The following is a 23,005-nucleotide window of genomic DNA, read 5'->3' on the forward strand; positions in this document are numbered from 1 at the left end:
GGGGATACATATTGTAGATTCATTATTGTAGGTATTATTAATACATATTGTACTGTTAATACATATTGTAGATACATTAACATTGAGCTCATGCCTAAAAGCAGTATAATCCATGCCTGCATGAAGCTCATCTAACACATATTTTTCCATAAGGCACATCGCAGCCTTCCTACACTTGGGAACACAAGGGCACTTCAGCACTACACTTGGGGGCCATCTTAACACCAGAATCTCAAACAGGAAGCACAAAAATGTGAAAAATGTGGCTCTAAATAGACTAAAGAGGACACATTGGCAGTAGGAGAGCTGAATCAAGAAGGCAGAATATCACCTTATTTGACCTCAGCCTGGAATGTCCTCGTGAGCAACTTAAATTTCTCTCTGTTCTGTGCCTGTCTGTGAGTGACCATGAATATGTTGCAATTATTGATTTGGGGCTTCAAATTTTAGCCAGTAAGCAAATTTGCAAATGTGGTATTTATGAATAATGAGGATTGACTATATTTACTTATAAACAAGTAAAATGTTTATCTGGAGAGGGAAAGCATATCTTGGGAGCAGTTTAAACCAGAAATCAATGGACATTGACAATGTAACGTGTGAGTCATTTCAAAGGTCTTGTACAGAAAAAAAAACTGAGGTAAGAGTTCAGAGTAGGGAGAAAGTGCTAAATACAGGCATGAAATAGAAAGGAGGGAATAAGAAAAGGAAATAGTTTAGTTATAGTCTCTGATTTATTTTTTTATTTTTTATTTTAGAAAAAAGACAGAGCAAAGGAGGCGCAGAGAGAGAGAGAGAGAGAGAGAGAGAGAGAGAGGATCCCAAGCAGGCTCTAAGCTCAGCCGGAGCCCAAGGCAGGACTCTATCCCATGATCCTGGGATAATGACCCAAGCCAAAACCAAGACTCTGATGCTTAAACCACTGAGCCATGCAAGTGCCCCTACATTCTGTCACTGAAATAGCTATGGGAGTGCCTGGTTCCATTGGTTGAGCACCCAACTCTTGATTTGGGCTCAGGTTATGATCCCAGAGTCATGGGGTCCCTCCCCATTCTCTCTTGTGTACTCTCTCTTTTTAAAAAATAAAAATAAATAAATAAATATCTAAAGAGGAGGGAAATGTGATAAGAGCATGTTTGTAAGAAAAGTATAAATATTGTAGAAAGAATGTCATTTGATAAGCTTCACTAAAAAAATAATTTTCAAAGTCACAGGGACACTTAGATTGGATGATATTCACTGACCTTTTCCCCAACTGAGATTCATGGAATCTGAGTACTTAATTTTGAGAGATGGGGACTATTGTGACCGGACCTCAATAACATTATGCTAAAAAGTTTACACAGTGTACTCTAAACAATTGAAAGCAGATTATCGAATAGTCACAGAATAAGATATGATGATGATTTCCGAAAACCCCCTTTAGGGTAAATCTGCAAAATGGATTGAGGGGAGCAGCTCTGACGGCAGGTTTCAGACATTACTGCGAAAGTCCACGTCCAAGTTTTGTAGTCCTGAAACATGACAGTGGCCTTGACAGGGGTGAAAGAAGGAAAGAATTTGAATGGGAGGTACCAGAGAGGAGAAATGTACAGAATTAATGATAGGCTACTCATGAGGGCTTCAGAGAGGCAGAGAATTCAGATACGATGCCCATTTTGTAAGCACAGGAGGTAGGAAACTATACCTTTAGAGAAAATAGGCAGACAGAGAGAAATGATTTTTATTTTTGAGAAAGCAGAGAGGAGATGCTGAGTGTAGAGTTTCCAATGTAGAGTTGGAGACAGTGTGGTATAAAAGTTTGTTGTTGAAAATGCAGAAGTAGTTTTCGGGGTAGAGCTACGATGGAGAGTGTGGTCTCAGAGAAGACAGTAGAACTTGTGGGCGTGAGGACTCCTGGGGAAAAAATGGAGAGACAGAAGAGGGATCTTCAGCTGAAGTAAATACGGGTGTATGTATCCAAAAAATATCTCTAAGTTCATCCTATGTGCCAAGCAGCATTTTGGGACCGTGTGTGCAGTGGTGAGCAATAGAGACACAGCGCCATGTGACTTACGTGCGGCCTTTTTTGTTTGTTTGTTTGTCTGTTTGTTAATTATCGTCAAGGTAGCTAACATACAGTGTATACAGTGTGCTCTTGGTTTCGGGGGTAGATTCCTGTGATTCATCACTTACGTATAACAACCAGTGCTCCTCCCGACAAGTGCCCTCCTCAATGCTCATCACCCATTTTCCCTCCCCCCCGCCCATCAACCCTCAGTTTGTTCTCTGCATTTAAGAGTCTCTTATGGAATTGCCTCCCTCTCTGTTTGAAACTGTTTTTCCCCTTCCCCTCCCCCATGGTCTTCTGTTAAGTTTCTCAAGCTCCGTATATGAGTGAAAACATATGATACTTGTCTTTCTCTAACTGACTTATTTCACTTAGCACGATACCCTCCAGTTCCATCCCTGTTGTTGCAAACGGCAGGATTTCATTCTTTCTCATTGCCAAGTAGTATTCCATGGTATGTATAAACCACATCTTCGTTTTTAAAATATTTTTGTAGACGCTCGTTTGTTCAGTGAACGAACGTGTCCTATATACACGCATGTGTGTGAGTGTGTGTGTATAGATTCTTGGATCAGGAGTTTTTCCTTAAGGTAATTTTTTGAAACAGCTGAGTTCTGTATGTAATAATACATATTACAGGCATACTTCATTTGGGAGTGTATACCATATAGTCTCTCAGAGCATAAGATGGATGGAAGTTACTCTGCTTCTGGCCCACCAGGTTTCCAGTGTCACCCTGAGCATTGATATTCAACAGGCAGATGGAAAAAGAGAGGAAGAACTGCGGTGTGAGAATATTCCCTACGTATGAGATCTGGAGGTTGCGCGTATGACTTCTACCCACACTTCCTTATCCAAAATGGCTCTGTTGCCACATCTAACTGTGAGGGAGGCCAGGAAATCTGGGTTAGCTGTGTGCCCAAGAGGAAGAGGAAGTTGGTTGAGGAGGGCTAGCTAGGTTCTGCTGAATTCACTCCTGAGAAACACAAAAAAAGTCATATCCATTGTCCTTCCTACTTGTTTCATACCTCAGTGGAACCCATTTCAGGCTTCTGTTCATTTTTGTTCCTGTCCGTGTTTCAAATGAAGTCTTGGAGTGTTTTACAAATGGGCCCATTTAAGTATCATCACTGGTTCACATGTTTTATTTTTGTCATCAGTATTCAGTATATTTAAAAAAGGCTAAAAATAACACAAATCCTGTATGAAAACTTCCCCTGGTGGGGTTGACCTGTTTGGCATTATACATTTTCTCTTTGCCATGGCAGAGTACAGAACATGGACATGTAAGAAATGACTCAGGATGCTGTCCCCTGGGCAGAAGGTGACTAGCCGTGATCAGCAGGTGGTATGGCTGGTTTCAGCTCAAGTGGGATTGAGGGGTCTTGTGTGGAGGACACCCCACGGTGTGCTGCACTTAATTGCTCACCAGTCTACACACAAAAAAATTTGGCATCTCTAGGATGTAGCCTGATGCCTCAGCCTAGAGTTAAAAGGTGGGAAGACGAGAGGACTAGAGACATCCCAGGAGAATTTTAATTTGATGATGTTTTAAGCAAGAAAAGGGGGCATAGAAATTGCGCTACAATTCATGAAGAAATTGAGTCACAAGGTTAATTTTCTGTTCCCAATTTTTAAAAAGTACGTTTCACTGATTAAAGGGACAAAGAGCTCAAAAGACATAGTAAAGAATGAAGGTGTTTAATTTAGGATTTTTTTTCCTCCTGTAATCACAAGGAATGTCATGAAGTGAATGGGAATGGAGTTTCATTTTCTCATGTACCTTAAGTAGAACTCTGAAAACTAGTTAATCGGCATTCTGAGAATTCAGAATTTCCTGAAGCATGTAAAGACTTATCTCTTTCTTCTCTTTTTAAAATTACTTTAAACACTTGGGGAATGTGAATCTGCCAGTAATTAGGAATTAGTCAGAGAAAGCCTCTTGCTTATAATGAGGCCCTGAAAAAGTCTCCATTTATGAAGCAAAGAAAGAACATGCTGGAAAATTGGGGAGAAAGTTACATATTTTAACTGGGTGGAAATTGAAGTTATCTGCAGATGTCGCAGTGTAAATAGCCGGGCCAGAATATAACCTGAAATTCTACTTAAAGTCACATGGCCCAAACACAAAGTAATTTAATTCTGGGCAATTAACTTTTTGGAAAGGGAGGTGAATGCTTTGATCCTTCTCTCTGGATCCTCCCTCAATTCACACTTAGTAAACTTGGTGATAGGAAGTATGACTAACATTGGAAAGGGCAGGGTTAAAGCAGTGAGTTGAAAGGGTTTATATGGCAAACCACAGATTCCTAATCCTAATGCTTCAATTAGTTGCATATTCAAGATATGAGAGTTATGTTTAGTGAATGTGGAGATCCTAATGGAAAAATAGCTGGTAATAATAGCCAACACTTACATAGCACGTACGAAGTGCTAGACAATGTTCTATGCATTTTACATGTGTTAACTCACATATGATTCACCATAACTCCAACAGGAAGCCTATCATTACTATCTCCATTTTATAGATGAAACAACTGAGGCCTGGATAGTTTAAGTGACTTTAGCTAGAACTCAGAAAATTTGTTAACTGGCGTCTGGGAATTCAAAATTCCTTAAAGCATGCAATGCTGGACTTGAACCTAAGCAGTTTGGCTCCAGTCTGTACTCAGCCATCATGACATACTGACCTTGTGAGATTGTCTCCGTGTCTACATGTACACATTTCTCTCCTAGGAGTTGATTTTTTATAATATAACAGAGCTTCACAGCAAGCATTCATTATTGGTATAGTTTTTTTTTTAAGCTAGCATATTTGATCTGGGGGACAATACTTAATAATTATCTGTGTTCAGCTAAAGGAAGATGCTGAACTAGAGTGCCTTTGAGGTTGAAAAATAAATCCAAAAACTTTAGATGCCTCGCATGTTCATGTCATTAAAAAGTAGTTCATTGTAGGGGCGCCTGGGTGGCGCAGTCGGTTAAGCGTCCGACTTCAGCCAGGTCACGATCTCGCGGTCCGTGAGTTCGAGCCCCGCGTCAGGCTCTGGGCTGATGGCTCAGAGCCTGGAGCCTGTTTCCGATTCTGTGTCCCCCTCTCTCTCTGCCCCTCCCCCGTTCATGCTCTGTCTCTCTCTGTCCCCAAAAAAATAAATAAACGTTGAAGAAAAAAAAAATAAAAAAAAAAAAAGTAGTTCATTGTAGCAGTCGCTGATAAGAAATTCGAATGTAAAAACACAGAATTCTAGTAAGTTGTGGTGCATTATCAGTTTTGAATTTTGCCAAATCCCCACAAAAACAGAAAAAGCAACTAAACCGCAAAGCAAAATCATAATTATTGTTTATACATAAAAGATGATGACAGGGGCGTCTGGGTGGCTCAGTCGGTTAAGCGTTGACTCTCAGTTTCGGTTCAGGTCATAATCTCATGGTGTTGTGAGTTCGAGCCCCATATCAGGCTCTGTGCTGACAGCTCAGAGCCTGGAGCCTGCTTCTGATTCTGTGTTTCCCTCTCTCTCTGCCCCTCCCCACTCATTCTCTCTCTCTCTCTCTCTCTCTCTCTCTCTCTCTCTCTCTCTCTCTCTCTCTCCCCCTCTCAAAAATAAATAAAAACCATTAAAAAATTAAAAATAAAATGGATAAGACAATGATACACATGAGAATAGCTGATTATAAAAATGTAATTTTGAGTGAAGGAAAGAAGTCACAAGAAAACATGTAGTGTGACTCAATATATAGGAAGTTCAAATCCAGGAGATGCTAAACAATTTAGTTTTAAGGATACATGCCTATGTGGCAAAGATATAAGTAAAGGAATGCTTACAAAATCCAGGACATTAGTTATCTCTGAAGGGGAGGCTTGGGGATATGAGGGGTGGGAGGCTATATGACCATTGCAAAAACTGTAAATGTCCTATTTCTGAAGCCAGGTAGTAAGTACATGAAATTTGATATTATTTTTATTATTATTTGATATGTATTTTTATACCTTATATATCTGAAAAAATATATATCTCCCTCTAATTTTTTTTTCAAAAAGCATGAAATTGCTATGATGGTACAATTGTATATCTTTCTGTTCATTGAGAAATGAAAGTAGGATTAAACAATATAAAAAATAAGATTTTTAGGGGAGCCTGGGTGGCTCAGTCAGTCAAGTGTCTGAGTCAGTTTCAGCTCAGGTCATGATCTCATGCTTTGTGATATCCATGCAGAGCCCACTTGGAATTCTCTCTCTCTCTCTCTCTCTCTCTCTCTCTCTCTCTCTCTCTCTCTCTGCCCTTTCCCTGTTCTGTCTCTCTTTCTCAAAATAAACAAATTTAGAAAAATAAGATTTTTACAAAGTTTCTCTATTGCAGTGAATTCCAGACATAATTAGAGCATAATGATACCGATTCACAGATTTCGACTCCATCTTGTAATAGCTGAGTGTGGTGAGTGACAAGCAGCACGTATCTATATTGTTGATTGGGTAGACGGTGTCTTTGCCTTTAACTATACTAACACACACACAAGGAACACGAGCCTTAGTGATGAAGATAACATATGGTCAGTTTATACTAGATTTGAGATGCTTATGAGACATCCACCTATCCATGCCTTGGAAGCAATTTAATACCTTATTTTACAACAAGGTGAAACGATATGGGCTAGAAATACTAATTTAGGTAATAGACACCTAAGGCAAATATGCCATAAGTATGCAAATTTGCCTGTACAGAAAGAAGCAGAGTAGCAGTGTAAGTGAGGAAGAACTAGGAAATACTTTGTGAGACTATTTTTTCATGTGAATATTTTTTTATTAAAAAAAAAATTAATGTTCATTTATTTGTGAGGGGGAGAGACAGAGAGAGAGGGAGAGAGAGAGAGAGAGATGAGTGTGAGCAGGGGAGGGGCAGAGAGAGAAGAGAGGGAGACACAGAATCCGAAGCTCAGGCTCCAGGCCCTGAGCCGTTGGCATAGGGTCTGACACGGGGCTCGAACTCATGAGTCATGAGATCATGACCTGAGCTGAAATCTGACACTTAACCGACTGAGCCACCCAGGCACCCCTCATAGCTTATAGAATTTGAATGTGACTAAAATTACTCTAATACTTTCACATTTTGAGATAATTTATTTTTTTTGTCAGTAACCTTCACGATTCTTTTGCAGTTTTTTTGTGCTAACAATCTTCCCTGTGATTGTTATCTCTTCTTAAACTCATCTTGGCTGTCAGTTTTGCAGTTTAGATATAATGTTCTTAGGAAATCATTTTTCAAATTTTACATTATTCTTTCAAAATGATTCCCTAACATTTATAGCTCCCAAGACTATAGCATAATTCTTGTAGAGGAACTATAAAATTCATGTTCTTTTAGATTTTTAAATCCTCCAGAAAGAATGAAAAGAAGGAAGAATTACCAAGATAATTTAAATCAGAAATTTGTCTTGTGTGGTGCCTGTATGTTGTTTTTTAAATAACAAACTCATGGTGGGATGCCTGGGTGGCTCAGCCAATTGAGTGTCCGACTTCGGCTCAAGTCACGATCTCACAGTTTGTGGGCTCGAGCCCTGCATCAGGGTCTGTGCTGACATCTCAGAGCCTGGAGTCTTCTTTGGATTCTGTCTCCCTCTGTCTGCCCCTTTCTCTCTCTCTCTCTCTCTCTCTTTCTCTCTCAAAAATAAACATTAAAAAATAAATAACAAACTCATGGTTCTATTATGAAGATGCCCTATCAACATTCAAATGAGAGTATCTGTAGACAGAGGAATTAGAACTGACTCATTTTTTTGTTTTAATTGATACCTGTTGGAAACCTATTTGATATTACTTGGAAAATCGAGGAGCCCAAGAAAAAGGAATATCCTTTAAAATACTTTTTGAAAAAAGATTTTACTAAATTTACTGAAGTTTTAAACATTTTTTTTTCCTTTTTCAAATTAGTTTTCAAAGCAGTTGACCTTTGTCTATAGAACTCACTTTTCTGTAAGTATTAAATAATTGAAAGGTTATGTTTCTAATAGAAGTGATCTGTCATCTTATTTCTTGTTTCCATGCATCACCATCATGGGTAAAGTTGCCCCAAGATCTGCTATGATGCTTTCTTTTTACAATATAGAAGCCTTTTAAATTCAGCTGAACAAATGTTCAATATATTTGTTGATCCCAAATGATATACAAAACATTGTGCTAAACACTGTTGGAGATACGCAGATGAATAAGCAGACCAGTGAGACATACATGAAACATAACTTGTGTACATTGTTATAACTTCCTCCAGAAACTAAGTTTAGGATTAAGCATGTTGGTAAAAAAGAAAATGAAGAAGAAGAAGAAAAAGAGTGTCTCACTTGTCTGGAGAGAAGATTTCTACCACCCTCAATCTTTTATTTATTTTTTATTTTTCAGAAAGAGGGAGAGAGTGTGCATGCATTCACGCACCCAAGAGCAGGGATGGGGCAGAGAGAGAGACAGAGACAGAGAGAGACAGAGAGCATCTTAAACAGGCTCCACACCCAGTGCAGAGCCTCATGAGGAGCCTGATGTGAGGCTTGATGCAGGGCTCAATTGCAGGATGGTGAGATCATGACCTGAGCCAAAATTAAGAGTTGGCTGTTTAACCACTGAGCGACCCAGGTGCCCCTTCCCTCAAACTTTTACAACACAGTTTTGAAAGAGTGAGAAAAATATTTGCCACTAACTAAACACTTTTACCTTATTACCTATATTACCTTATAAGGATAATTCAGAATGACTTAGTGTTGTTTTGTAAATAAAATGCATATATTTCCTTTTCAGAATATGTGGGAGAGACTTTGTGAATCACAAGTAGCTACTAGTTATAGGGCTCTCATATTAAGAGCTTTGGGTATTCTTCCTTTAATTTTCTTAAAAATCTATCTGCAGATTTTATTCTTCCCAAATTCAGTGGAAGAAATTGAGGCACAGGGTAAGAAACTTGTTCAAGGCCCTTCAACTAGTAAGGGCAGAATTCATAGTCATCGAAGCAATTTGCCAGTTTGATAATCCTAGTTTAACTATTTGGTCAGTCTTCAATATGGCCGTGATTGAATATTTTTTTTATTCCAAAAAGTGAAATTGACTCCAATTTGCTTAAACAGATTGGGAACATGATTGTAAAGAAGGATATCTCCTAGAACCCAAGGACAAGTTGAAACCACATGCCCAAGTGTCTGCTTCCTTTTGTGCATCTGTGCCATTGTTTTTACTTTGCTGACCAACTTTCTCTGTGACTCCTTACATCTTGTGGAAATAAATACATCTCCTTAGTTTTCATGATCATCACCTCTGTTCGCATAGAAAGACTGATGACCTATCTTTTAATCCTAGTTCTCAAGAAAGAAAAATTTGATATATAGCCCAGCATGAGGCTATATAAACAATGTGTTCTAATCCTCCATAGCCAAGGAAGGAAGATGACCATTAGTAACATGACGATTTGGGTCTACCATCACTGTGAAATGGTGATGGTCCCATGATGACAGGGAAGTATCTCTCAAAGGTATGAAGTGGGGCAGTGTGGCCCTTCAGTTCAGACAGTGATGCATGATGGTTCAGATCATTCCTAGATTTATTTCTTAATTCTGCTACGACTGATTGAGTAACACTGGGTGACTTAACCTTCTCATGTTCACTCATTTTATCTCTAATGGGACAGTCGTAATGTTATTACATGTAAACTATTTAGAACAGTTAATGGAAACATTTTAAACAATGCATCTAGGCTATTATTTTATCATAGTGGCCAATTGGTAGCATACATTTTACTTATCAAAAAAATTCATCTAATTTTAAGTTTAATAATATTACATTACTCCTATGACCTTCAATCTTAAAAAATGAGATTTACAAGATGAAATGATCTTGCTCTTACTTTGCTAAGAGTTATATTATCTCCAAGCTTGTTTAAAATTTTGATAACCAAAGGGAAGTAAATGGAGGTTTTACATAGGCTAGTTATTTGGTGTAGCAAGTAAGACTGGTTTCCTAATAAACTTGAAAAGATGCTCTAACTTTTCCTGGTGGGTAAAATGTTTATATAGAAAAAACTGTGATAGGGCACATTTACATAATTATTGAAAATTATGAATACTTTTTATGAAACTAAATTATACAGATGAGATCATTTAATTTTCTGTTGATTAATGACACATTTGTTTTCAGGTACATGACAGATGGAGGGCTCAACCTATATACTAGAAGTCTGAACCGAATACCTGACACAGCGACTTCCAGGGATGTCATCCAAAGAGGGGTTCACGATGTGACAGTGGATGCCGACAGGTAATGCTGTCAGTAATGTGATGGTGAGAAGTGCATAAAGCAATTTCCTGAGTGAGGTCTGAGAAGTTTTACAGTATAAATGAAAGGACTTCTAATATTTATGTAATAGTCGTTTTGGAATATTTTAAAAACTAAGGTGGGTTTTCTTACAAGACTTGTTTAGCCCTGTATACTTAAAACAATTGCACTGGTGAGAATATCGAACAAATTTCAGTTTACATGGTGGCAAATTTTAATATCCGTAAAAGCAAAATTGTAAACATAGACTTACGTTCTTTACTTGAAAAGAACCCTGGCTAATAAGTTCCTTTCAGTTCAGATATTCTCAGATTTACCTGGAGGCTAATGATACAAAGATTGAAACATAATTCAAATTATCAGGTACAATAAACAGGATGCTTTTCTTGAGGGGTTTGTTGAAAGCATAAAACTCTTGCTTTAGGCTAATTTCTGTGTTGTAATTGTTTCAGATTGTTTAAAGGTGTGTGTGTGTGTGTGTGTGTGTGTGTGTGTGTGTGTGTGTTTGATGCATGTGTTAGTTATTATTTTGCCAGGAGTTGTTTTGTCACTTTGATCACAATCACTGCTGTTAAAGAATCTTGTTCTTGTAAAATACTATTGTAAGGCATACTTCTGACCTGATTTTTCCCTCTCATCATTCAGAATTTTGACTTCATTCGTCGGGAAGGGATTGTCGTTTCCAAAACTATGATATATCAATACCTAGAGTGGTTCTTTACTAAAGTCAGCATTTATGAAGACAAAGGGTTGTGGCTTCATGTATCTGCATTCTGAAATAAGAACTGTGTACAATTCATTGTGCATTTCAACATAGCCAACTCTAGAGGCTAGATTCTGATATTAGTCGTCAGTTTCTCCTCACTCAAATGGTGTTGATATATTGGCGGGGGGATGGATTGAGGGCTCTCAATACGCTTTAAATAGATATTCAGTTGGTCCTTCTGTTTTTAATCCTGCCGTCACACCCATTTTCAGAAATACCATCACTTGTTACATATTTGGGGGTCTTCTCTGGGTTAAGTTGGCTGCTTCTCAGCTTTTCTTACCATGTGTTCAGAAAGCTGCTTTCTCAGATCTGCGTGAGGGTGAGGTTGAGGGTATGTGCCTGGTATCCTGCAGTTCAGAGACCTGTCCAGGGGGTTACAGCTAGTGTTAGGCTGGGGGGTATGAGTTAGGGGTTTGGATATGTGCCTGGCATCCGTAGATCAGAGACCTCTCCAGAGAATAAAACCTCAGACATCTGCTGGAGTGAGAATCGACATGGCAGCCATTTACGGAGCTGAGGCAAGGAGGGGATTTGGGGTTCTGAATACTCTTTAAATGATGCTGTTGATATTTTAACTCCTGTTGGCCAGAGGGCAGTTTTCCCCAGGATATATATATCCTAGTCTCCTAGTCTGCATACCAGCTGTGTGTGAGAGAATCATGTGGTTACAAAAGGAGTATGAACAATTTTTGTTTCCCTACGCCTAACCTGAACTCCTCAACCATTTTCCCTTGCTGACTCCTTCAACAACCCTGGACTTCTTTCTGCCCTTGAATTGATGCTTCCTCCGCCTGGAATGCCCTTTTCGACTTTCTCTACATTGTTTTCTCCATCACGACATTTCAGTTCAGCTTTATGTTTCCTTCTCAGAAAAATGATTCCACAGAGGCATACATTTGATTTCCAGTCACTTTCTTACCTGTGACCTTGTATTATTTTCTTCAGTGTACACATCCCTTCTTTATATCATACTTAGTTGTATACGCGTTTGTCTTATATATTCCCCATTCCAGTGTAAGTGCATGAATGCAGAATTTTGTCATCATTACACTTTGAGCCTTTAACAAATGCTATGGAGTGAATGAACCAAGGGATGAATATAAGCTCTACATTCATATAGACTAGCAATAGAGTCCAACTAGGTACACAGGCAAATGAGGCCAGGAAAGACCCAACATACTGCAAGGATATCGTATAAGAGAGGGAATGGATTATGTAGAAATACAGGAAGCAGTGATTTGAGGGGGAAAAATCTACAGTGTGGACTACATTTTGAGACTAATGACCTGCACATTCTTAGCAGACAGTGGAGAATATTAAAGGAAGGGGAAAGTCTATTGGTCTTTAGGAAATGAGATTGTGGAATCAATACAAAGGTGCCTTATTTTGGAGACAGTTGGGATAACTCTCTTACTCCTTTAAGACTCCAGATTGGGGGGGCGCCTGGGTGGCTCAGTCGGTTAAGCGTCCGACTTCAGCTCAGGTCACGATCTCGCAGTCCGTGAGTTCGAGCCTGCGTAGGGCTCTGGGCTGCCCCGCGTCGGGCTCTGGGCTGACGGCTCAGAGCCTGGAGCCTGCTTCCGATTCTGTGTCTCCCTCTCTCCTCTGCCCCTCCCCCGTTCATGCTCTGTCTCTCTCTGTCTCAAAAATAAATAAACGTTAAGAATCCAGATTGGGGCCTGGCCGAGGAACCTCAGAGCAACAGAAAAACCCAGATGTGTGTCTAATAAATTGGGGCCTGTGAAAGCAGCAGGTCTTAACGTGTGGTAACTGCGTCAGCAGCATCAGCAGCGCTTGGAACTTGATAGAAATGCAGATCAGCTCTATCCAAGACTTACTGAGTAGGAAGCGCCGGGGTGGGCCCAGCAATCTGAGCTCCAGCAGGCCCTCCAGGAGATTCTTGTGTGTGCTCAAGTTAGCGAATCACTATCCTAAAATTAACAAACAGATGCCAGGTGTATGAAAACACGAACACTTAACATAAACATTTAAACATTAAAAAATGACATATTGAAGTTTTTATTCACTTCATTAGCTGTGCTGTGTCAAGGGAAAGACAACATAAAAACAACAATGGCACTAATCTTTAAATTAGATCAAATAATGACATGTTGCACCAGAAATAAATTGTCTCCATTCATTGGATTCAGCTTCTGAGAATTGCCTAAGAGGTTTGTTAAAGAATTATATAATTTAAGGAATACAAAAACCACTTTAGTCACTTGTATATATTAAATACCAATAAAGTCCTAGGGAAAATCCTGCAATCAACAGAGATAGGAATTTGTCTTTTATTATAGATAAGTCCAAAGCTCTTTTAAAATTCTGTGTTCAGGATGTGAATCAGGATGTATATAACTTTAAAAATGCAAGTGCACCTGGGTGGCTCAATAGGTTGAGTGTCCAACTCTTTTTTTTTTTATTTGACATTTCCTTTAATTTATTTATTGTTTAATTTCCCTCCAAATTAGCATATGATGCAACAATGATTTCAGGAGTAGATTCCTTAATGCCCCTTATGCATTTAGACTCTCCCCCCTCCCACAACCCCTCCAGTAACCCTCTGTTTGTTGTCCATATCTAAGAGTCTCTGATGTTTTGTCCTCCTCCCTGTTTTTATATTATTTTTGCTTGCCTTCCCTTATGTTCACCTGTTTTGTACTTAAATTTCTCATATGGCAAATATCATATGAGTGTCCTACTCTTGATTTCGGCTCAGGTCATGGTCGCAGGGTTGTGGGATGGAGCCCATGTTGGGCTCCATGGTCAGTGTGGAGCCTGCTTGGGATTCTCTCTCTCTCCTTCTGACCCTCTTCCCTGTTCACACTAAAAATAAATAAGTAAGTAAGTAAATAAATAAATAAATACATACATACATAAATAAAGAAAAGAGTTGTGTAAGTCCTTCTGTTGCACTAAATAAATAAATAAATAAATAAATATTATAGTTGTGTAAGTCCTTCTGTTAATTTAAAAATCTCCTTGTACAGGATGTTGTTTCATAAAGCTTTCTTAATTCTGATATCCATTCCAAATAAGATAGGCAAGAATAGCTGTAAGGTGATACCTCTTTGCTCAGTTTTACTTAAAAAAAATACTGAGAAGTTCTGTACTTAAAAACTGCTTAACTTTTTTTTAACTCATTGCTTCCCAAAAGCTTTTTTTATCACTCACTGATTCCCCTGCTTTTTTCTCTATAACAATTTATTTTTGTGATATTTTGAGAAATACTATTTTGCTTAATGCCTTCGTTTAGTGGATCTAATTGTACAAGGACTTAGATCATTTACCTCCTGTATTTATGGTTTCCCAGCTATCTTAGTCAAGGTTCTTTTAAATAATATGAAAAGTATTAGTGCTTGGTTCATTTTAGCAAATTGGCAAATGTAAGGCTTGCAATAATTCACTGGTAAGAAAGCTGAAGAGCAAAAATAAACCCAGCAGTTAAGTTTTCAAATTTCTTAGGTATTTTTTCTATAAGCTATATCAATGAAAAAGCACTTACATAAGAGCAAAGTAGCCAGCTGGCTAGGATAGCAATGGATTTGAATTGCTTGTGTTTTTTTAGTCAAGGTTATAAGGCTCCCCTTTGATCAACGTCTGGTTAAAATCTGATGGGCCATAGACAACAGCTGAAATCTTCTTCCCAACAATTGAAATGGCCCCAAAGTAAAGAGGAGGGCTTTGAACAGATAACTATGGTATATTTTAAGTATTTTAGTACTCAAAGATACTGCAGTTCGTTCATTTTCCATATCAATCCAATACCAACCCCATTTCTTCACTACAATGACTAAAAAAAAGATTACAGAATGGGACTAATCTTTGTAGACATGTTGGAGATGCTTTGGGAACTTCACAAATAAACTCATAGTAGACAAAATATGTGGGCTTTACCCATTTGACTCTGGTTATAATGAAGTCAATCCTAATTCATATACACTTATACAGTTGGGTTGCACTATATTTGAAAGGTAATTTGAGGGGAAAGTTGGGGAATAGCTGTTGTTTGGGTTTTTATTAACTCCTTTTACTGTCCTGACACTAGTTCCTCTGCTAGCATTAACAAATATTTGATTAATAAATGTATAATTACCTCCTAAGTGCATGACAGCATAATAGCACCTTGGGTAAAAACAGGACAAAATAATAAAGATGAGAGACCCTGAGTTTAATGGTCAGACAATGCAATATAAGCAAAAAATAAAAGTGATAATAAAATCGAGTCAGTTGTAATAGATGTATATACAAAGTACCTTAGAAACACCCCAAAAGGAAGTAGTTATTCCTACCTGGGAGAATAAGGAAAGACTTCAGAAAGCAGTGTGATTTAAATGGGGCCAACATAAGACTTTTTGACATATGGCCCAGGAGATAGCTGAAGAAATGTGGGGGTGGAGAGCATAGAAGCAGGGAAGAGTTTAGTTTAAGGGCATGTTACAGAAAACCAGATGTGGGCCATTTTTAAAGCAATGAAAACAGATTTCATAAGGAACTCTAGTAATAGGGGAAAAGAGATCTTCGTATACAACTGAGCTCAGTTCTGAGTACAACAGGAACAAGTGGGGATTCATAGCCAACAAGCAGAATGGCGGGGCGTGGGTCAGTGGATGGAAAATTACTGAGAGCAGACATCGAGGGAAGGGGAATTCTTGTTAAGCCCACTTAGGATCCCTGCTGAAGACAGCCCAGTGTGATCAGATCCTGAGCATGGGGGATGAGGACCACTATCAGATTATCACAGGTGCCCCGATATCACAGGCAGAGGATTCTCTCAAAAATGCCCTAGTAAGCAGTATTCTTGCTAAAACTGGGCTATGGAAGCCCAGCAATGGATCAAAGTCAAGGCCTAGTCCAAGAAGAGACCTCACAGGAGATTAACTAAAGTTTGGTCAAGAAGAGAGTCTTTGTCAGACCCGTTAATGATGTGATTTTGCTGGTTCATTGGGAATGTGGGCGAAGGTGACAAGAGACAAAGGACCTGGAGGAACTATAAGTATAAGGGGCTATTTTACTATTTTAATTCATTTTATTTTTAAATTTCAAAGCAAGAGCATATGTTATAATTACTGTATTTTAAAAAGAACTCCCCACAGCAAATAGTGAATAGAGATGGCACAAAGACAGGCAGACGGCTCAGGAAGTGACTTCAAGAGTCCAGTGAAAGAAGATGAGCTCCCAACTAGGAACCTGGAATGGGGGCACCATTTCTTCTTGTTTTATTTATTTTTTTTTAATTTTATTTATTTATTTATTTTGAGAGAGAAAGCATGAGTGGAGGAGGGGCAGAAAGAGAGGGAGACAGAATCACAAGCAGGCTCCTCACTGTCAGTGCAAAGCTCTATGTGGGGCTTGCACTCATGAACCTGAGATCATGACCTGAGCCAAAGTCGGACGCTTGACTGACTGAGCCACCCAGGTGCCCCAGGGGCACCATTTCTTTTTTTTTTTTTATTTTTTTTTTTAACGTTTATTTATTTTTGAGACAGAGAGAGACAGAGCATGAATGGGGGAGGGGCAGAGAGAGGGAGACACACAATCGGAAACAGGCTCCAGGCTCTGAGCCATCAGCCCAGAGCCCGACGCGGGGCTCGAACTCACGGACCGCGAGATCGTGACCTGGCTGAAGTCGGACGCTTAACCGACTGCGCCACCCAGGCGCCCCCCAGGGGCACCATTTCTAAAGGAACGTGGGTTTGGTCTGTGGACAGTACTCTGCTTATGCACAAAATATAGCAACTGGGTGGCCTAAACAACAGCTATATGATATCACACAGTTCTGAAGGCGACACATCCATGGTTACAGTGCTGCAAAAGTCATTATCTGGTGAGAGCTTTCTTCCTGGTTTGTAGATGGCTACCTTCTTACTATGTCCTCATACCGCCTTTCCCCTTTGCTCCCTCAGGGAGAAAGAGGAAGATCTCTCATGTCTTTTCTTGTTCTTAAAAGGACACCAGTTCTATCGGAGTAGGGCCCTACCATTATGACCTCATTTAACCTTAATTACCTCTGTAAAGGCCCTACCTCAAATATAGTCACATTGATGAATAGAGCTTCAAAATTGGCATCTGGGGGCAATGGGGCACAATTCAATTCATAACACTGTATCATTCTGAGGTGGTTTTCTCCTTGGAGATATAGGTTAGTCCCTGTATAAATGCTGGATTAAAGTACTGACTCTATATAGTATGTCTATTATTAATCTCTAATCCCTCAGGGATCAGGAAGATCACATGAAATGAATAAAGCAGAAGGGTTATGTTCAACATGATCAATCTGAAGGAGGTAGGCACCCTTAGCTCTAGAGGTTGCCTGTGGAAATGCAGAATTGTGGAAAGGAGGGGCTAAAGACTGCCAAGCCATTTGATTTTTCAAGTGAAGTCAGACTCTGGACTTTTGTGAGAAACCTTCCAATTTTTAAATATCTGTAACTGAACCTTAATAGGTCTATAAGATAAATAGGTAAAGATACACATTTTCTTCAATGGCAGATAACGTAGGAAACTACAGAGAAGCATATATAAAGCAAGAGACAGTGAATGTTCTCATGTATGGTCATGTAAACTCCTAGTGCCTTAAAGATTCCCACAGAGATAACACTCTTGATGATATTGGCTGTACGGAAAGAAAATGCCAGCAGTCATGAGAAGCCAGCCTACCAGAGGCAAGTAATTGAGGCAAACCTATCTGAGCACATTCCCAAGTTTGTAATGCATGACAGGACAATCTCAGGTCAGTTTCCCAGCCTTAGCATCCCTCCATGGAGCTGGCCGGAGGCTTATTATGATGATAACTAATTAATTTAGTTTAAACCACTATGTGAATGAGCGCTGTGCAGGCTACGAGCACATTTGTATCTGTGATGTGGAGTGGGAAAACAGGCACTGAGAATGAACCCTTGGCATTTAAAAAGTGAAGAAAGGGAAAGTAACCATTGGCAAGAGAGAGAAAATAGCTCCAACACAAAGCTGAAGAACAAACGGGGTTTTCTGATATTTTTGAAATGGAGAGTAGAGGAAATGGGCAACAATGTCAAATTCCATGGGCAAATGAAGTTAATTGGAGGTTTATGCAAAAGAATAAAATAAAATAGTATGAAACTTAACATTTGAGATGATTGAGCGAGGTATAAGCAATAGCCTGAGTTACTCAAGTAAAATGTCCATAGAAGTCAAAATTTGGTTAAGATGGATTATCCATGTGACCGTCAATTCCATATAATGACAGAATGAGTCTCAAAGGAGAGGAAGATAAACCGCCAGGTAACAAACTCTTTTTTGGAAAATTAACAAAATCCCATGTATTGTAATGACAAAGATACCATTCTCCAGGTCCATTTTGGATTATCTATTATGTTACTATCTAAAGTATATTTTTAAATACAGTGATTGTTAATTTGAATTGTAAGCTAACCAATTTAACTATTGACATTTTTACTGATTTCTGCTTGTTAAACCATGACCTTTTGAAAAGTAAAAGCATAATGCATCATAGAAATTATTTTTGTAGTATATTCGCTGATAGATTGGTTTTATTTGTTACACTATAGTCCAGATGCTGAAATCGTGGCTGATGGAAGAGTTTACAAAAGGCATTAAGGGACTGTCATGATTTTACATGGCTCTCAGGTTATCAGTCATTATAACTCAATATGTTAAGGGAAGCCTAGGTTGAAACGTCTAGTCGTACTGAATCCCTTGTTGTGGGCAGTCAGGGACTTTTTCCTCTGTCCTCTTAGGTTTAGAGTTTGGGGCCTGCAAATACAATGACAAAAGGAGATTATTAAAAAAAAAAAAAAGACAGATTTTTTATTTGCATATGTATGTGGGAAACTGACAGAAAATGTGATTCAAAGAGGAAACTAGAATTTGGGACTAAGTACCGTCTATTTCCCCCCCAGTTTATTAAAAAATAATTGACCTACATTGCCACATATGTTTAAGGCATACAGCCTGACAGTTTGGTTTGCATGTATTGTGAAATGATTGCCACATTAGGGCCGACTAATATCCATCTTCTCATATGGATACAAGGAAAAGGAAAGAAAAGAGGAAAAAAAATTCTTGTGAGAAGAACTCCTCGGGTAATGGGCATTGAGGAGGGCACCTGTTGGGATGAGCACTGGGTGTTGTATGGAAACCAATTTGACAAAAATTTCATATTAGAAAAAAAAGTACTCTTCGGATTTACTCTCTTGATAGGACAAGGGGAGAGGGAGAAGGGCACTTGTGGGAAGACAGATGACTTCTGGGAAAAATAAATGGACACTTAGAAGAAGAGATGAGAGATATGTAGTTTCATAACCATGTCTAAGTGATTATTGTCCTTACTTCTCATCTCGGGTGGTAGGATTCAAACTTCTCTGGTTACAGAACTCCCAGAGAGGGGATTTATGACAGTTGAATTATTTTGGGAGGCTCTACTTTTAGGCAATAAGAAAAGTTCAGGGAAAAAAATCCAACAACCTCTTCACAGTGGTATATTCTGGGTCCCTTTGCCCTAAATCTACAGTTGGTATCAATGTGCAGAATACAGTACTGCCTTTACAAAGGGAGCCATGCGACATGCAAATTCTCACAAAATCCTGTGAAGAGTTAGTTCTAAGAATGGGAGGCCTTTGATATTTCCACAACTTGTCCAAATAGGAGAAGTGAAGGCAACAGAGATTTCTCCTAAGCCATCAAGCAAATATCTCCAGGGGTCAGATTCATGATGCTTCTCACTAGTGTGTGTACATTCTAATAATTCATTCTATTCTGTGTTGATTTGTCCTAGCATACTCACAGAATCAGTAGAGTCCCGTATCTTAAGTATTTCCTTCATTAGCTGACTAGCTTTCCGTTGTAATTAAAAGCAAACACAAAAATGATTAATAGGCTGAGATGGAAATAGATAAAGTAAATATAATTATTTCACTTCATAATCAGATGGTCTGCCTTTTTTGCTCTTGTTTCTTTACTCTTAAGTAGAAAGAGACCAGTGCAAATCATTAGAGAAGCAGAAAAAGTCTGATTTGTCCTTTCAACTTCCCTTTGACACCCTACTTACCACTGCAGGTTTATGAGCTGCTGCTGAACTTCTTTTTGGGGTTCCAATTCTCAGAATTAAATGACCTCATTGTGAATAATCATATAAACTTCCAGTACTTTTAAGTAATACCCCTCACAGAATTAATTCACACCGGAAGCACTATTAAGAACCTACCCTCGGGGCGCCTGGGTGGCGCAGTCGGTTAAGCGTCTGACTTCAGCCAGGTCACGATCTCGCGGTCCGTGAGTTCGAGCCCCGCGTCGGGCTCTGGGCTGATGGCTCAGAGCCTGGAGCCTGTTTCCGATTCTGTGTCTCCCTCTCTCTCTGCCCCTCCCCCGTTCATGCTCTGTCTCTCTCTGTCCCAAAAATAAATAAACTTTAAAAAAAAAAAAAAAAAAAAGAACCTACCCTCTACCAAGCACTGTGTTCAATCCTGGGGACCCTGTTTTCAAGGGAATTCGAGGACAAATTATTAAAGTTTAAAAGGCCATTGAGATTGAAAGGATAGTGGGACAATACAACTAGCCCGGGCTATAGATATTTTTGTTTAGGATACTGCTTAATGTTTTTCAAAACATGCATACAGGTGACTTTAAGCTCTCCCACCTCCTGACATTAAAGTTGGCTGAAGCTAAACTTTACTATTATAGAATATTCTTCCCATTGAAGAGGTATTCCTCAGTACTCTTATATATGCAGTAGTTTTACCTTATCTCTTTCCCAAATAATTTGTTAATAATCTTATGAAGATGGTAATGAGGAGAAAGAAGGGGAGGAGTCAAGGTTGTTATAATAAAACTTAGCTGTAGTAGCTTTCAGCATTGTGGACTAGTTATGTGTAGCCAACATGCCATGTTACTTAAATACATTGTTACAACGGAGATATCACCTCACACCGGTCAAATGAACAAATCAGGAGACTATAGATGCTGGAGAGGATGTGGAGAAACGGGAACCTTCTTGCACTGTTGGTGGGAATGCAAACTGGTGCAGCTACTCTGGAAAACATTGTGGAGGTTCCTCAAAAAATTAAAAATAGATCTACCCTATGACTCAGCAATAGCACTGCTAGGAATTTACCCAAGGGATACAGGAGTGCTGATGCACAGGGGCACTTGTACCCCAATGTTTATAACATCACTTTCAACAATAGCCAAATTATGGAAAGAGCCTAAATGCCCATCAACTGATGAATGGATAAAGAAATTGTGGTTTATATACACAATGGAGTACTACTTGGCAATGAGAAAGAATGAAATGTGGCCTTTTGTAGCAACGTGGATGGAACTGGAGAGTGTTATGCTAAGTGAAATAAGCCATAGAGAGAAAGACAGATACCATATGTTTTCACTCTTATGTGGATCCTGAGAAACTTAACAGAAGACCATGGAGGAGGGGAAGGGAAAAAACAAACAAAAAAGTTACAGAGAGGGAAGGAGCCAAACCTTATTAAGAGACTCTTAAAAACTGGGAATAAACTGAGGGTTGTGGGAGGGAGGGGAAAGTGGGTGATGGACATTGAGGAGGGTACCTGTTAGGATGAGCACTGGGTGTTGTATGGAAACCAATTTGACAATAAATTTCATATTAAAAGATACATTGTTACATTTTATCTTTACAACAGCCCTATGAAGTTTTGTTTTGTTTTGTTTTGTTTTGTTTTGTTGCTGCCACTTTATAAGGCTAAGAGTTCTTAGATTAATAAACTTGCCTATAGACACATTGTAAAACTGTAGTGGTAAAATTTGAATCTAGTTCCTGTGCTCTATTATTTGTAATATCATTAATTTAGAAAAAAAAATTATTTTTTAAATGTTTATTTATTTGAAAGAGAGAGAGAGAGAGAGAGACAGAGACAGAGACAGAGACAGAGACATAGAATCCGAAGCAGGCTCCAGGCTCTGAGCTCTCACCACAGAGCCCGACACAGGGCTCAAAGTCATGAACCGCGAGATCATAACCTGAGCTGAAGCCGGACACTTTGTTTTTTTAAAATTTTTTTTTTAATGTTTATTTTTGAGACAGAGAGAGACAGAGCATGAATGGGGGAAGGGCAGAGAGAGAGGGAGACACAGGATCAGAAGCAGGATCCAGGCTCCGAGCCATCAGCCCAGAGCCCGACGCGGGGCTCGAACTCACGAACCGTGAGATCGTGACCTGAGCTGAAGTCGGACGCTCAACCAACTGAGCCACCCAGGCGCCCCTGAAGCCGGACACTTTGACTGACCTGCCCAGGTGCCCCTAGATAAAAGTTTTTTGTTTGTTTGTTTGTTTGTTTTAATTTGCCTGGATATACATTTTCTGATTTTGTAAATTGTTTCCTTTTTCCCTTTGGTCTAAACATATCTGTAAGATATGAACAGGTTTATGTTTTTACTCAACTTCATAAATGTTGGTTAAGTTCCCTCAGTATATAATCCTATTCTATTTTACTGCAGATTTTTGATAAACCTAAAAACAGAACTGACAGAACAATATTTTCACATGTGTTACAGCTTCTAAAATGCTGGCTAGTCTGTTAACATGAGTAAAGCAATTTAGCAGTGTTTTGTTCATATATATATATATATATATATATATATATATAATCTATCATAGTCTTAAATCCCAATGTCTGTTGAAATATCTATTTCTAACAGGCTCAAGGAAACATTAGAAAAAATAGAAAAGGGAGAAATATGTTCAGCTTATATACAGGAAAATATTAAAAGTACTTATGAGAAGGGAAAAGCAAGGTGGGATTTTATAGGACATGAATTTGTTTTTCATAAAGAGCAAAATATAGGAGAGACTATATCAGCTAACTTAACTGTTTAATTTGATTCAAGACATTGCATCTATACATGAATC

At 38.9% G+C, this 23,005-nt stretch overlaps 1 protein-coding gene across 11 annotated transcripts in view; it reads left to right on the plus strand.

The window, feature by feature from the left end:
* NAV3 (neuron navigator 3) overlaps nt 1-23,005 on the plus strand; it is an 832,957-nt gene that overhangs the window by 673,332 nt on the left and 136,620 nt on the right. For all 11 annotated transcript variants that reach the window (XM_045463549.1, XM_045463554.1, XM_045463556.1 and 8 more), the window contains one exon: nt 10,218-10,337. In XM_045463549.1, coding sequence (XP_045319505.1) covers nt 10,218-10,337 — 120 coding nt within the window. The remainder of the gene's footprint in view (nt 1-10,217; nt 10,338-23,005) is intronic.

This window comes from Leopardus geoffroyi, chromosome B4 (genome assembly GCF_018350155.1).
Source record: "Leopardus geoffroyi isolate Oge1 chromosome B4, O.geoffroyi_Oge1_pat1.0, whole genome shotgun sequence".
Lineage (NCBI taxonomy): Eukaryota > Metazoa > Chordata > Mammalia > Carnivora > Felidae > Leopardus > Leopardus geoffroyi.